Genomic DNA, 15,973 nt, shown 5'->3' with positions numbered 1-15,973 from the left:
CATGAACATTCATACTACTCAAAGGGTTTAAATGTCACCATAGGAAATATTGTTTTTTTATATATGCTTGGTGAAATATATCACAGAAATTTCAACTTTATAATCACTGTCAGACTGCATAATTTTCCTTCATCACTTTAACACACTCAGAAAAACATTTTTCCCTTTTTAGTCCTGCCTGAACAAGGCCAGAGAGAATAGTTTCAACAAAGAACAAAAACAAACCCTGGCTGGATGATTTGGTTGGTTAGAGCATCTTCCCGAAGCACAGATGTTACTGGTTCGATCCCTGGGTAGGGCACGTACAGGAACAGATTGATGTTCCTGTCTCTGTCTCTCATTTCCCCTCGCTAAAATCAATATATTCAATTAAAAAATAATAATAAAAAGAACCAAAATGACAGAAGAGGGGCAATCACTTTGACTGTAGGGAGATGCTGAATTTTATCTAGAGTTACTTTGTAGATAATAGTTCTGTTAACTTATATAAGAGCTTCAAAACTTCTAACATGACTTAGGTTGACTATTATTATTATTATTATTATTATTAAGGGAGAGGCGGGGAAGCAGAGAGGCGGACTCCCACATGCGCCCCAACCAGGATCTACCCAGCAAGCCCCCTATAGGGCGATGTTCTGCCCATCTGGGGCTGTTGCACTGTTGCTCAGCAACCAAGCTATTTTAGTGCCTGAGGCCAGGGAGGCCATGGCGCCATCCTCAGAGCCTGGGACCAACTTGCTCAAACGAACCATGGCTGCAGGAGGAGGAGAAAAAGAGAGAAAGTGGTCCTGGCCGGTTGGCTCAGTGGTAGAGCGTCGACCTGGCATGTGGGGGAACCGGGTTCGATTCCTGGCCAGGGCACATAGGAGAAGCACCCATTTGCTTCTCCACCCCCCCTCCTTCCTCTCTGTCTCTCTCTTCCCCTCCCGCAGCCAAGGCTCCATTGGAGCAAAGATGGCCTGGGGTGCTGGGGATGGCTCCTTGGCCTCTGCCCCAGGAGCTAGAGTGGCTCTGTTCGCGGCAGAGTGATGCCCCGGAGGGGCAGAGCATCACCCCTGGTGGGCGTGCCGGGTGGATCCTGGTCGGGCGCATGCGGGAGTCTGTCTGACTGTCTCTCCCCGTTTCCAGCTTCAGAAAAATACAAAACAAAAAAAAACAAACAAAAAAAAAAAAAAAAAACAAAAAGAAAAAGAGAGAAAGAAGGGAGAGGGGAAGTGATAGGGAAGCAGATGGTCGCATCTCCTGTGTGCCCTGACCAGGAATCAAACCTGGGACTTCCACACTTTGGGCCAACGCTCTACTACTGAGCCAACTAGCCAGGGCCATATTGACTTAATATGACTTGGTACTTCTTTTCTAATCATATATGTATAGGTGATTAGTAATAATACTTGTAACCTGTAGATTTTTCTGACTTAACTTACTGGACACACCATCCATTGAAAGACCTGATAGACTTAAATAGTATGTAAGGCCAAAAGGAAAAAAAAAGTCCATATCTTTACGTTGCTTTGAGGAGTTTTCAAATGAGCTAAGAGTCACTCTTCAATATATTTTAATTTGTCATTTCTAATGTAATATGAGTTCTGAAAAAACATGCTATTGTTTAAAAACTAAAGTGAAAAATTACATTATTTCATTTTTAAGGAAGTTGTACAAAATATAATTACCATTTGTGAAACATTTGCAGGGAACATATTTTAAATAAGTAACTACATTTTTCTTCTTTTAGATCCACCTGATGTTCCTCAAAAACTGAATTGTGAGACATATGATTTAAAAGAGATTATATGTACTTGGGACCCAGGAAGACCAACGGCATTGGTGGGCCCTCGCAGTACAGCTTACACTTTATTTGAAAGGTAAAGATCACCAGAGAAAGGTACTGGACTTCAGCAGCAAGAAGCCTGTTAGAAGGATGGTACATGATACATGATACAGGGAAATGCTCTATCTCTTTTATGTTATGAGCAAGATAGAAGACCAAATACATGGTATAAAATAGGATATACTATCGATACTGCAAGTAATGCATATAGACTCGATTTGTCTCCTTTTTGACAAAGCCTAGAATGAGCAGCCCTCAAATATGAACAGAGACTCTCCTGGTAGTAAGCTTATGGCTGATTATTTTCTTCTGTTTACTGGGTCCTATACATTTTCTTCCCTGAGTATGTAGTACCTCTATACACTTCAAAAACATTAATTAGAAATTTACCCATTCGTTTTTTTCCCTGCACTATTTACCTCTTGCCATTTTGACATTATTTTAATGTTCTTATTAACAGTTTTTCAGGAAAATATATTGAATTTAAAAGAGTTGAAGCGCCCATAAATGAAACCTATCAGTTATACTTTCAAATACTTCCAGATGAAGAAATATACAACTTTACTTTGTATGCTCGCAATCACCTGGGTCAGACAGAATCCACGGTTTTGGTTAATGTGACTGAGAAAGGTAAGCCGCTATTTAAACCAGTGTCTTCAAAATGACTTTAGAAGTGACATGTATGGAGATTAATGACAAGTGCATCTAGGGATTACTTTTTATGATTATTTTCTTTGCCATTGCTAATATGAACCTTGTAAATTTTATTTTAAAAGCTTTAAGATACATAATTTCAAGTCACCATTTTCTTGAATCCAGATAAAATTTTGCATTGGTCATTTCATTTACATAGAGACCATCTGTGGCTTTTTACTTAGTAGTTTTTAACTTCTAAAAAAATTTTTGCCCACTTTTTAAAGCCTTTTTACTTTGAAATAATTATAGGTGGTTATGAAAAATAATGAATTAACCCCATGGTCCCTTCACCAGGCTTTCCCCAATGGTGACAGCTTATGTCACTGTAGTACGATATCCAGGCTAGGCAATTGATCTGGGTGCAGTACCATGAACCACACTACTGACCTTGCTCAATTTTCACCAGTTTTTGTGTGCATTCAGTTGTGTGTGTGTGTGTTGTGTATACGTGTATGCGTGTAGCTCTCTGTAATCAGATGTATGTATGTATATAGATTCATGGAACCAACACAGTCCAGCTGCATAACTTCTGTCACAGCTCCATCCCACACTCACACTGTCACATTCTCGTCCCCAGGCAACAGCCCTATTGTTTTGTCAGCTTGAAAATATTCCATAAATGAAATCACACAGTATATAACCTGTGGAGGTTGACATTTTTTTAAACTAAGGGTAATACCTCTGAGACCCATCCAAGTTATTGTGAATTATCAGTAAATAGTTCAGTCCTTTTTATTGCTGATGATTTACTAGTTGTTACCAATCCTATTGATGTATAGCTCAAAATAGAAATAAAATATGGTCCATCACTTGGCAGTCATTGCTGTGGGCATTCCATGTGCATCAGCTCCGTGCCAGGCTCTGCCTCCCAGGAGATTCAGTTGAGGGGACAGGGCTTAACCCAGACGCACTCTGCTACAGCCTGGCAAGCGATGAGCAGATGACACTGCTGTCCTCTTTGTCAACTAGGAATCACTTTTATCAATTATTTCTCCCCATCATTGTCATTTCCTATTTTATGTGAGGACAAAATGGCTACATTTTATACTTGTGTGGTAATGTTTATATGCATTTGTCTGCCCTCTGCTATTTCAACGCTATTTACTATGTGGTTCTTTCCCACTACTCAGATAGGTGTATGCGTTGTCACGGGTGTCATGTGCTCTTAGCTTCACTGTGCCAAGACCTCAACTTGAAATGCTGTCCTGCATTCGTTTTTCCAACATTAGTCTGATTCTTCTTTCAAAGCTCATCTTACATCTTCACTATAGGATTCTTTTTACCCTGTCTCTCTAAATACCTACTATAGCTCTTAATATGTGTGCCCCATATTTAGAACTTAACTTCTGTGCTCTTTCTGATTTACCTTCTGTTTGTCAATCCCCAAGTAAATCAGAGGTTCCTTACATGTAGAGACTATACTCTAACTACCTTTCCGTATACTTGACAGCAGTGGAGGAACCTTCAGCAGGATTGGTTCTTGAACAATGTTGGCCTGTTGTCAGCAGTGAAGTGAGGCTTGTGTATTCCACAAATGCTGAGCAGAATGTTGCTCAGCACTTACAGTACCTCTCCTATTTTTATTTCCCTTGAGTCCCATTTGTCATATTAGGAAATATCTTTTAAAGTAATTAATCTTTAAATATTATATTTGCAGTTTATCCTCATGCTCCTTCTTCAGTTAAAATGAAGGATGTTAATTCCACAGCTGTTATACTTTCCTGGAATTTACCAGGCAGCTTTACCAAGATCAAACTGTTGTGTCAAGTTGAAATTAACAAAGCTAACTCAGTGCAAGAATTGGTAAGATTCTTCTAGAAACTCTCTTAGAGGTTATTTTGGATAAAATACTTAGTTTTCAAAAATAGCTAAGTAAATAAGTAAATTTTATATGCATAAGCTCTCATTATTATAAGAGATTTACTAAGAACCAAGATATTATATACAAATGTAATAACATTATATTTAGCAGTTGAAAACAGTTATAGTACTGGATATTACAAAACGTAAGTTTGACTTGTCCTACTCACATTGTTTCCAGGTCTAGTATAGTGCCTGGTATGTAGCTGGTGCTCAAGAAATTTGTGAATCAATGAGTAGTTTTTGCTGTAACCTTTCGCATTAGATAATGGACTAATTGGCAGCAAAGAGAAAATGTGATTTTTAAAACTGCTAAGTGCAGCCACAGGAGCAGGTTATAATTGGTTATTATAAGTCAAAACATGACTTTTTAATACATTTTCAATACTTAGGTTGATTTTTATACTGCATCATCTTGTAATTTGTGGTAAGTCCAAAATAAATGATAATCATACTTAAATGTTCATTTGGAAACTTACTAATGATTTCTACAATATCAGTCACACTGGAAAATGTAACTCCACAGGCTCTTTGTAATGGGTAATCGGGAGCTTAGAGGCTTTTCCTGATGTATGCAGATCCTCTAATTTGTTTTGAATTACTTAATTTTAATTTTATTGAGTTTAAATGTTTATTGACTTGCTACATTATGCATCACACTAGACGTACTGTAAAAAGAGCCATGTAAAAAAAGCAGGTTTGAGATGAAGCCTGCCTTCAGTAAGCTTCCAGATACCATCCAAATAATATGTGTAATTCTCAAGGTACCATTAGCCATTGACTTATTACTACAATTATATTCTCCTCTTTGCATAATTTAATTGACCACTATTATTAGATTCAGTATTTGGATTAAAAAGACACCTCAGTTTTGTTTATTGCTATTGCAGGGAATAATTTCACTGGTTTGGCATTTATATAAGAATTAAAATATTATAGTCCAGCTGGTTAGCTCAGTTGGTTAGAGCATTGTCCCGATATGCCAAGGTTGTGGGTTTGATCTCTGGTCAGGACACATACAAGAATCCACCAATGAATTTGTAAATAAGTAGAAAAATCAGTGTTTCTTTCTCTCTCACTCAAATCAGTAAAATTATTTTTTAAAAGACTTAAAATATTATAGGAATGAAGTATTTTTGATTACAGAGGTAAACTTATGTGGACCTTGAGTCAATTTATGTTACATATTTGGGAGGCTTTCTTATTTTAAAAAAGTATGTGTGTGTGTGTATTCATACACACATACACACCTATTCATTTTTTTTCTGATAGCGGAATGTCACAATCAAAGGAGTACAAAATTCAAATTATCTCACTGTTGTGGACAAGTTAAATCCATATACTGTGTATACTTTTCGGATCCGTTGTTCTAGTGAAACTTTCTGGAAATGGAGCAGATGGAGCAATGAAAAACAATATGTAACCACAGAAGCCAGTAAGTTAACTAAATGATTCATGGTTAATTATTACTGTGATTCCTGAAATTCTACAACTATTTTTAAAGAAGATCACTAAATTATGTAATCATATAATATCTACTAGTAAAATATCATACAGTCCTTTTAGATGGTGTTTTTGAAGTTTTGTGACGGGACAATGCTTGGCTTGTGTTGTGTGGAAGGCCTAGGCTACCCACCCCACAGTATGATCATGTCGACAGGAAGGTGATGGTGTAGGAAACCAGACTGGGACCCCAGTAAAATCAGGGGCTGATTTTTCTCACACTCTTTCTTGTCCTGGAATTTTCTTTTTATTTTCTTTCTTTTTTTGAGAGGAGGGGAAATAGACTCCCACATGTGTTCTGATTGGGATCTATTCGGCAACCCCTGTCTGGGGCCATGCTCGCAACTGAACTATTTTTAGCACCTGAGGTGGAGGCTCCATGGAGCCATCCTCAGTGCCTAGGGCTGATGTTCTCTAACCAGTCAAGCCATGGCTGAGGGTGGGGAAGAGAGATAAAAAAGAGTGAGGGGGAAGAGTGGAGAAGCAGATGGTCCCTTCTGTGTGCCCTGACCAGGAATTGAACCCAGGACTTCCACAAACCAGTTGATACTCTACCTCTGAGCCAACTGGCCAGGGACTGTCCTGGACTTTTCATCATCTATTTAGATTGCCTTTTCATTAGAAACAATTACTAACAGAGAGAATTTGTGAGAATTTTTATTTTTGACCGAAGCCTGAGAAATGGATGGGGCTGAGGGCTTGAACTTTGGTTTCTGAAGTTCATCTGAATTAGAATAGCAATAGAATCAGGTAACTGGTTTTCCTAGTATAATTCCCAAAGACAGGAAAAGATTCCTTGATTAGTCAGATGTCAGCTTTAAAACAGAAAGTAGAAATAGGTGTGATTTTCAGGAGTTATTCATCAAAAGATAGCAGATTCTTTACTTATATGGTACAGCCTGGGGAAGACAGAACTTCTTCCCCCAAGTTTAACAAACAGTAAAACAAAAAGTAATGAATGTTCATCCAGATTTTGTCTCTCCACATGAAGACTGGAGAGAGGAGAGAAGCTTTGCAATATGTGTAAGAAATATTTAGATCATCAGAAATGAATCGTAGGCATGAGTCCAGAAAATGAATATATTAGTTATCTCTTGCTACAAGACCAATTACCCCAAAACTCAGTGCCTTAAAACAGCAGCAATGTATTATGTCAGTATCTGTGGTCAGAAACTCAGAAGCAACTTAGCTGAGTGGCTCTGGCCTAGAGTGTGTCATGAAGCCAGTCACCACGTGGGCGGTAGCTGCTGGCTTTTTTTGGGCTGGAGGGTCTGCCTCAAGATGGTGCACTCACACAGCTGCGGGCAGGAGACATCAGCTGCTCTCCGTAGAGCTGCTGCCATCCTCGGAACCTGGCAGCAGCTCCTCGTGGACTTAGTGATCGTGGGGAGAACGGGGGTGCCTCCACAGTGTCTTTCGTGACCTAGCCTCAGAAGGGACATACCTTCATGTATGCCAGGGTTCCCCAAACTACGGCCCGCGGGCCGCATGCGGCCCCCTGAGGCCATTTATCCGGCCCCCTGCCGTACTTCCGGAAGGGGCACCTCTTTCATTGGTGGTCAGTGAGAGGAGCACAGGATGCGGATGCTGTATGTGGAGCACTGTATGTGGTGGCACCGCAAAGCGAGGCATTGCTCACGTACAGCACTACTTCCAGTGACGCGAGACACACGCGTCACGGCTCCAGAAGCGTGTCATATCACTTGTTACGGCTAGCAGTGACAAATATGGAACCTGTCATTGACCATCTCATTAGCCAAAAGCAGGCCCATAGTTCCCACTGAAATACTGGTCAGTTTGTTGATTTAAATTTACTTGTTCTTTATTTTAAATATTGTATCAGTTCCCATTTTGTTTTTTTACTTTAAAATAAGATATGTGCAGTGTGCATAGGAATTTGTTCATAGTTTTTTTTTATAGTCTGGCCCTCCAACAGTCTGAGGGACAGTGAACTGACCCCTGTGTAAAAAGTTTGGGGACCCCTGATGTATGCCATACGCTATAGGTCACACAAGGCAACCCTGATATAGCATGGAGGGGACCACGCGAGGGCAGGGACATCAGGAGGTGTGACCAGTCTCATTGGGCATTTTGGAGACTTGCCACCACTGGTGCTTTGCCTTCAGTTGATGAGCTGTTGTGGCCCAAAGGAAAGGGACATTTTGTTTATACTTCATTAAGATGAAGGCATTATTCACCTCACAGTCATTGAGTACCCATCATGTGTCAGGAATTGTTCTGTTCACCAGGGGCACAGCAGTGAATAAAACAGCACTCTCTGCCCATGAGATTTATCGGATAGAGGATTACAAATGACTGTTTTTATTACATACTAGTATGTCAGGTGGTAGTGAGGGCTACAGAGAAAAATAGAACCTAGGAAGGGGCTGACATGGGAGGAGAGTTGCAGTTTTAAACGGAGTAGCTGGGCAAGACCTCACTAATAGGAAAGTGAGCTGAGATGCAAAGGAGGGGGTAAGCTAGCCGGGAGGTCTATTCTGGGGCAGAGAATGTGCACAAAGCCTGGGGCAGGTCCAGCGCAGGCTAGAGGAGCAACCAGGAAGCCAGGCAGGGCCTGAGTAAGGAGGATGGGAGGATGAGAGACAGAGAGGGACCCTCACACCCACCACTTTAGCCTTGTGGGTGATTTTAACCCATCATAAGGGGCCCTGTGTTCTGCAGACTTTGAGAGCTTTTTCTTATTTCACTTGTTAAGTGGAAGCCACTAAGTGCTTTACCTATTTATTTAGAATTCCAAAACCCTAGAAAAAAAATGGCAAGCACCATCATCTAAATTACTGGCATTATCAACCAACCAACACGTCTTCAGACACTAACTCTTACATCTCTTTCCCAGTTCCTTCAAAGGGACCAGATACTTGGAGAGAGTGGCGTTCTGATGGGAAAAACCTAATAATATACTGGAAGGTAAATGTCACATGTCTCCTTGAATATTTCCATAACTTGATGATGGTAAACTACCTACTTGGTTACCAAGAAGCCAGGCTTTCTCGGGTATGCGGAACTGCCGAGCCTGTGACCGGGCTCCTAGAACCCCCGGATCCCTCCCGTCTCGCTGCTGCTGCACCGCAGTCATGTTCGTGATGAACGGCTCAGATCTCAGCCTTCTGTTCTCTGCTTTCATGGGGCCCATATGGTACCTGAGGATTTCATGAATTTAGTCCGTCTCACTTTAGTCAGAAATACAGCCAGAAGCTGCACGTTAAAATCCTGATTGTCTATGTTGCTTTTTTTTTTGATGAATAGGACACCAACTTTTTATATATTTTACGTGTAATTTGTTTCCCTTAAGTAAATTGCATTATAATTTGACAGTTTTGTAAAATTTATATAAAAATACAAATTGCATTATATTTTAGTTTTTTCCTAGTGGAACATTTTTGTTGCTATATTTTTTAATCTGATTTATGACCATTAAAAATTGCTTTCAACGTCAGATTTCATAATATCAGTCATAATCAGAGTTCTTTAGTGGATTTTGTTGTTGAAAGTAAAACAATGTGATTTTTACAAAAATTTGACAGGAATCACACTTTGAGTAAAGTGAAGTCTTTGGTGTGTATTCCAGACAACTTCCATTGCTTTGAGATTGTGTAACTGTTTCGTCCCCTCTTATCCTGACTAGAAATTCTCCTGGCTACCCTCAGTTGTCTGTCAAAACTCACAATAACATGGTACTGATTATATATTATTTCAATGTAGAGGAAGTTTTTTTGAATATTGTTCAAAGTAGATGAATGTTTAACCAAGGATTAAAAACATGGAAGTGATTCAGACTCTAACTACAGTCACAAGGTTAACCGTTCTGTCATGTTTGGGTGGAAAATTAAGTTGTTTTGGACATGTTGAGGTTTTTAAAACATGTGTCACTGGGCTGTCCTAGTCGAGTTGAGTCCAGTAGGTGGTGGTGGCTGGGAGGAAGGCTCTGGAGCTCAGGGGAGAGAGTAGAGCTGAAGTCAAAGCCTTTGGTAACCTACAGGGTAAATGGGGTCCCTCGGGGAGAGTGTGCAGGTGGAAAGAGGAAGGGGGGTAGACCCCCAGAAGATTAGGGCATTTTAAAGAGCCAGCGAAGCAGGAGAAGCCTGGGCAGGTTGCAGTGGCCAGATGACCAGAAGAAAATACCACAGATTTTCTGTAATGAGCATGTGCTCCTTTAAAATGAGAAAACAGTAAATGTTCTAAAAAGACTATGATGCCATGCTTTTTAATGTTTTGTTTTTATATAGAGCAGTGCTTCTCATAACACATTTTGACTTGCTTCTGTTTTAGCCTTCACAACATGTGAGGCTAAATGTTGCTTTTTACTTACTTCATTTTTATATTTCTGAGTGCTCGTACTGTGTATAGCACAAAGTTTTTGTCCCGAGTCACTTGCGCAGTTTACACTGCTGGTTAGCATCATCTTTTCTGATGTTATCTTGTGATTGTATGGTGTCCAGTTTAGACTTGATGTCCTGGCCTCATCAAGTGCTCACTTCTGCAGGTTTCTGTGACAGAATTTATCTTGCTGTTTTTCATAGCCTTTACCCGTGAATGAAGCTAATGGAAAAATACTCTTCTATAATGTGTCGTGTTCATCAGAGGAGAAAACACAGTCCTTTTCTGAGATCCCCGATCCGCAGCACAAGGCAGAGATACAGCTGGATAAAAATGACTACATTATCAGCGTCGTGGCGAAGAACTCTGCGGGCTCCTCGCCGCCTTCGAAGATAGCTAGTATGGAAATTCCAAATGGTGAGTGTGGAAGACAGCGTCGTGCCTACGAACAGGAAATTCAAGTCAACTGCTTTGCAAGGGTTGCTTGCTATCAGCTTTCTTCTCATAGTGTCCTGCTGCCGCTGACATATAAGGAGGAACAGACAGATGACTGTCAGCTGCTCCTGGAAACAGCGGTCACTAGTCTTGACACATCTACGCTGATGGATAAGATCATTATTGACCCAGTTATTGTGATGCATTGTGTTGGGGAGTTATGGTGGCAGATATTACTCCTAGGGAGAAATGTTTTAACAGTTTATTCAGATTCCATTTTCATGTATCTCCCCAACACCACGAGAGCTGATCCTTATGTTCACTAGGCTGTTTTCAAACTGTTTCAAACTGTCAGACAGGAAAAGATACTCAGTTTTATTGGCAGCTTCATTGATAAATCTTTCTTTTAATAGGAATCCTTTATTGATAAATTCCTCTTAAAGTCCAAATGACACCTTCAGTATAAACTTTTAAAAAAAGTATAATTTAAAAAAGGTGTAATTTTAAAATTACACCAAATGCTTTCCTTTAAATTTCATGGATTACCCATAAGGGCCTGTTCCGCCTCAGCTACCTTGGCAGCTTCCTGAATCATGCGTTTTAAATGGCCACTTCGCCTCTTGTCCCTGCCAACTTCTCTTCTGAGTCCATCTCCTTGGCCCGTTCTGTGCTGCCCCTGTACGGGGCACCTTTCTCTGAGCACCCGCTGTTAGAGGAAGACGGTCCTCCAAATATCTCTTCGATTCTTTCCTGGGGCAGTTTTACTATTTATCACTGACCTGGTCCTTGTGTCAGGGGGGCCAGGGGAATCGGGAGGGTGTTTCCGAGGCCCAGGGTCCCAACTGACCGATCCCAGGGCTGTGGCCCCCTGGCCTCGCTGCCTGGAGGGGGTGTGAGCAGCCCTCAGCCTGCACGCAGGCTCAGCCCCTCCCATGCTCTCCTGGGCGAGCAGTAGCCGTGTTATTGTCTAACTGGAGAGCTGTGTTTTCACCTTCACCCTGTCCCCTCAGAAGACAGTAATTACAGAACTCACAACAGTCTGGTCATTCGTTTTCATTACCGAAGTTCTAGAATAAATTGCTGTTCCTGAAGGGTCCCAAGCTAGAGGCCCGGCTGGTCAACACAGTTTACCTTGTGGCTTTATAACCTCATGGAGCCAAAAAGCTGTTAATATCCAAAGGCTTCTTTACTCTAAGCCAGATTCTTGTCTTGTGTTCAGTAGTAGTTGATTTGTGAGTGCAAATTTTATTCACAAAGTCTTTCTGTGGCTTTTTACTAAACCCTTACCATACATCAGTGGGAGAAAGTACAGTCATCCCTCAGTTCCTGTGGGGGACAGGTTCCAGGAGACCCCAATCCAGGGCTGCTGAGCTTCTCAGAGAGGATGGTGTATGACAGGGCGTTCAGGGGGCCCTCTGCATCCGCGGTTCCCAGCTGCTGACTGACAGTACTGTTTTTGTGGCTGCTTGAATCAACACATGCAAAACCCATGGACACGGAGGGCTGGCTATGCTTCTTTCTGCTGCTATTCTGCAAAAAATTTTTCTTCTTTTTTGGTCATTGTATTCTAATCCATGCTAATTTATTACTCCCTACCTTGGGCCTATCTTACCACCTAGGCTGAGATTGGATACAACCTCACACTGAACCCCTTCCCACCAGCCTCTGCACCTCACCCCTCTGTCCTCCATGGGCCCTGGTTGGGCTGTTCCCTCTATATTGCCCCACTAGCCTTCCTATCCCCTTCCCTCCCCTCCCCTCTCCTCCCCTCCCTTCCCCTCCACCCTGCCCTTCCCTCCCCATCCCTCTTCATCCCTCTCCTTCCCTCCCTTCCCCTTCCCTCCCTGACATACCCTCCTCTCACCCCTTCCCTCCCCTCCTCTCCCCACCCTTCCGCTTTGCCTTCCCCATCCCTTCTCTTTCCTCCCCTCCCCTCCCCCTTGCCCCCTCCTCTCTTCATCTTTCCCCTTCCCTCCCCTCTGCTCTTCCCTTCCCTCCCCTCCCCTCCCCCTGCCCTCCACTCCCCATCCATCCCCTCCTCTCCCTATCTCTCCCTTTCCCTCCCCTCCCCAACCACTCCCTCTCCCCCCAGTCTTCCCCTCCTCTCCTCTCCCTCCTCCTCCCCCCCACCCCTCATCTCTCCCTACCACCACCTCACACTCACTCCCAGGTGGTGACCAGGGGTGGGACATAGACTGTCCCCTGGTGCTCTGCCCCACCTCCACCTGCCACGTCCCCTCTGGTACCCTCTGCCCCAGCCTTCTCAGGCCCCAGGATATCACCACCTGATCCTGCATGCTCTTTTATTCCTTTGTTTCAGCTGCTGAGTTCATCTGCATGTGCAGGTAATTGCCATAGTCACAACAGAGGTAACAGAGTGACACTTCTAGGCTTTACATAAAGGTTGATATAGTTTGAGCGCTATTTTAAAATTTCTGTACAGAGAAGTAATTTTTATAACTCTTGCCTGTTTTCATGAGGTTCACCTTATGTTACTGTTTTTGACATCAGCAAAGTGTCCTTCTTTCTTGTTGAAGATGACCTCCAAATAGAGCAGACTGTTGGAGTGAGAAATGGGATTCTCCTCACCTGGAATTACGATGCCAACATGACCTGTGATTATGTTATTAAGTGGTGTAACTCCTCTCAGCCTGAGCCCTGCCTCATGGACTGGAAGAAAGTCCCTGCGAACAGCACTGAAGCCATAATAGAGTCTGGTACGTGTTTCTCGGAGTTCTGCAAAACTATCCTGAAAAGAGCAACGTGTGGGGCGACTGGTGGCAGTGAGGTGACCGTTCTCCCTTTCCACTGGGCTGGGTGTGGGTTGGGCCATGAGTGTGTGAAGGGATTCCTGTCCCGTGATCCAGTGATTACTTGTCTAGGAATTTATGATAAGAAAGAATGAGAGGGCAGCACTGATTCACATCTGAGAACGTTCACCACACACAGCATTATCTGTAGTCATAAAAACTGAAAACAACCAGGACAGCACACGGGAGAATGAGTCAGTTATGCCGTGGAGTGTTGCAAGCACTAAAGCCCATGGGAGATGGGACAGCGTGTGGATGTGCCCGTGAAGGCGGCTGCCGCCCTCTCAGATGTGTCATTGCGCGCAGTGATTTCTGGCTTGTGTTTGCCCTGGGCTGGGTTACTGAGGTTAGGGAGAGGCTGAGCACAGACGATCTGTACCCACATTCCCACTTTGCCTGATGTCAAGCAAGGGGCATCCGAGTGGCTGTGAGCGTGGGCACAGTGGGTGGGGCCAGCTTCCCCTGAGCCGTGCTGGCAAGCTGCCCTCGGTGCCATGCAGCCTGCAGGCTAAGCCAGCCTTGACCTTGGGCAGAAGTGACCTCTGCACTATCACTGTTCCTTCTGAGTAGCTGACAAGTGTTGTGTCACTCTGATCATTTACTAATTTTGAAAATACAAGTTATTTTTTATGATTAGAAAGCATCTGTTTAGAATTAGCTTCAACAGTTTTCAGAGTAAGTTATAAATTTGATATTTCTAAAAAAGATATATTCATGGTAATGTGCACTTATGAAAGTTTACTGATTGTGTCTATCCTATAGATCAATTTCAAGCAGGTGTAAGATACAATTTCTTCCTATATGGATGCAGAAACCAAGGATATCAATTACTACGTTCTGTCATTGGATATACAGAAGAATTGGGTAAGTTAAATGGGTAAGTTTTCTTAGAGTTTAAGGTAACATGAGAAATTATAAATTGACAACTGTTAGGTTCTAAAAACATTAAATTGAGATGTTTTAAGTTCAAGGAAGAAAAAATAATTTGTATGATAAATTTATATTTATAAATTACTTATTTTTCATTGATACTGTTTATATTTCACAAATTCATTGTCATTAAAAAAAATCAAAATTTGGGTGTCAAAAATACTTAAGTTGTAGTTATACAAATTTAAGCAACTATGAACTTATTCCAGACTATCAATAAAGAGGGGAGACAGAAATGGAAGTGTAGTTGAATAGCCACTTACAGAGTTTGCATAGGTTGCTTCCCTAGATCCCTGGATCGTAAGTCTGCCTCTGTGTGTCTGGTTACTAGTTTCACAGTAATATCTGTGAAAGGTTATGATTAAATAGAAAATAAAGCTTTAATTCCAAGTTTAGCTGTGTTTCGAGGCCAGAGGTCCCATTAGCCATTGCGGTCTGACCGGAGTCTGTGACCCTCCCTCAGCTGTTCACCTCTTCACTTCGCAGCTCCGCTTGTCGCGCCAAATTTTACCGTTGAGGATACGTCTGCAGATTCGATATTAGTGAAATGGGAGGATATCCCTGTGGAAGAGCTTCGGGGCTTTTTAAGAGGATATTTCTTTCGCTTTGTAAAAGGAGAGAGAGACACCCCTAACATGAGGGATCTGGACTCAGGTGAGTGGATTCCTAAACTGCGTGTCATGCTTCCTCAGAGTGCCCCATTCATTCCAGGAAGTCCGAGGGGGTGCCACTTGGGGCTTCATACTGGTTTCCAGACTCTGATAAAGCAGGGAGATGCAGCCGTTTGATGAACATGAGAATTTTAAGATTATTTTAAGTCCGTGGGAAATGAAGTGTTGTCTTTCAGAAATGACTTGTTATTCTGAAGCCTTTGATCCAGGCCCCATAGGACAGACACCTCCCTTCCTAGTCTGGCATGAGCTGAGAACCTTTTTTTTTTTCCAGAGACAGAGAGAGAGTCAGAGAGAGGGATAGATAGGGACAGACAGGAACGGAGAGAGACGAGAAGCTTCAATCATCAGTTTTTCATTGTGGCACCTTAGTTGTTCATTGATTGCTTTCTCATATGTGCCTTGACCGCGAGCCTTCAGCAGACCGAGTAACCCCTTGCTCGAGCCAGCGACCTTGGGTCCAAGCTGGTGAGCTTTGTTCAAACCAGATGAGCCCACGCTCAAGCTGATGACCTCGGGGTCTCAAACCTGGGTCCTCCGCATCCCAGTCCGACGTTCTGTCCACTGTACCACCGCCTGGTCAGGTGAGCTGAGAACCTTAAGTGGCCAGACTGGGGCTAGGTGTCTCCGTCAGCTCTGGTATAGCTGGCCCTTGACCACTGGTAGGTTTGTGCCCAAAGGACTTAGAGAAGCCTTAGACTTACAAATACACGGATATTTGTTTAGCCTCCTGATTTTTCCCCCAATTAGATTTCTGTTGGATCAGATGTTTCTTGTTTGTAGCCACATAGCACAAGCGTATCATCTTATCAGTTTGAGAGCTTTCATTTCCCTGAGTGACCTCTCCTCAGAAGGAAACCATTTTAATTACTTAATGCTAGCCTGACAAGTCAGGAACATGG

At 42.5% G+C, this 15,973-nt stretch overlaps 1 protein-coding gene across 2 annotated transcripts in view; it reads left to right on the top strand.

Annotated features, from left to right (window-relative positions):
• The window catches only part of LIFR (LIF receptor subunit alpha), a 74,637-nt gene that overhangs the window by 39,680 nt on the left and 18,984 nt on the right, over window positions 1-15,973 (top strand). For both annotated transcript variants that reach the window (XM_066240050.1, XM_066240058.1), the window contains 9 exons: window positions 1,733-1,862; window positions 2,289-2,458; window positions 4,182-4,327; window positions 5,657-5,819; window positions 8,745-8,815; window positions 10,429-10,642; window positions 13,198-13,377; window positions 14,233-14,334; window positions 14,887-15,054. In XM_066240050.1, the coding sequence (XP_066096147.1) occupies window positions 1,733-1,862; window positions 2,289-2,458; window positions 4,182-4,327; window positions 5,657-5,819; window positions 8,745-8,815; window positions 10,429-10,642; window positions 13,198-13,377; window positions 14,233-14,334; window positions 14,887-15,054 (1,344 nt within the window). The remainder of the gene's footprint in view (window positions 1-1,732; window positions 1,863-2,288; window positions 2,459-4,181; window positions 4,328-5,656; window positions 5,820-8,744; window positions 8,816-10,428; window positions 10,643-13,197; window positions 13,378-14,232; window positions 14,335-14,886; window positions 15,055-15,973) is intronic.

This window comes from Saccopteryx bilineata, chromosome 1, assembly GCF_036850765.1.
Source record: "Saccopteryx bilineata isolate mSacBil1 chromosome 1, mSacBil1_pri_phased_curated, whole genome shotgun sequence".
Taxonomy (NCBI): Eukaryota; Metazoa; Chordata; class Mammalia; order Chiroptera; family Emballonuridae; genus Saccopteryx; species Saccopteryx bilineata.
Note: the sequence above shows the minus strand (reverse complement) of the source record. Positions and strands in the feature narration are given on the sequence as shown.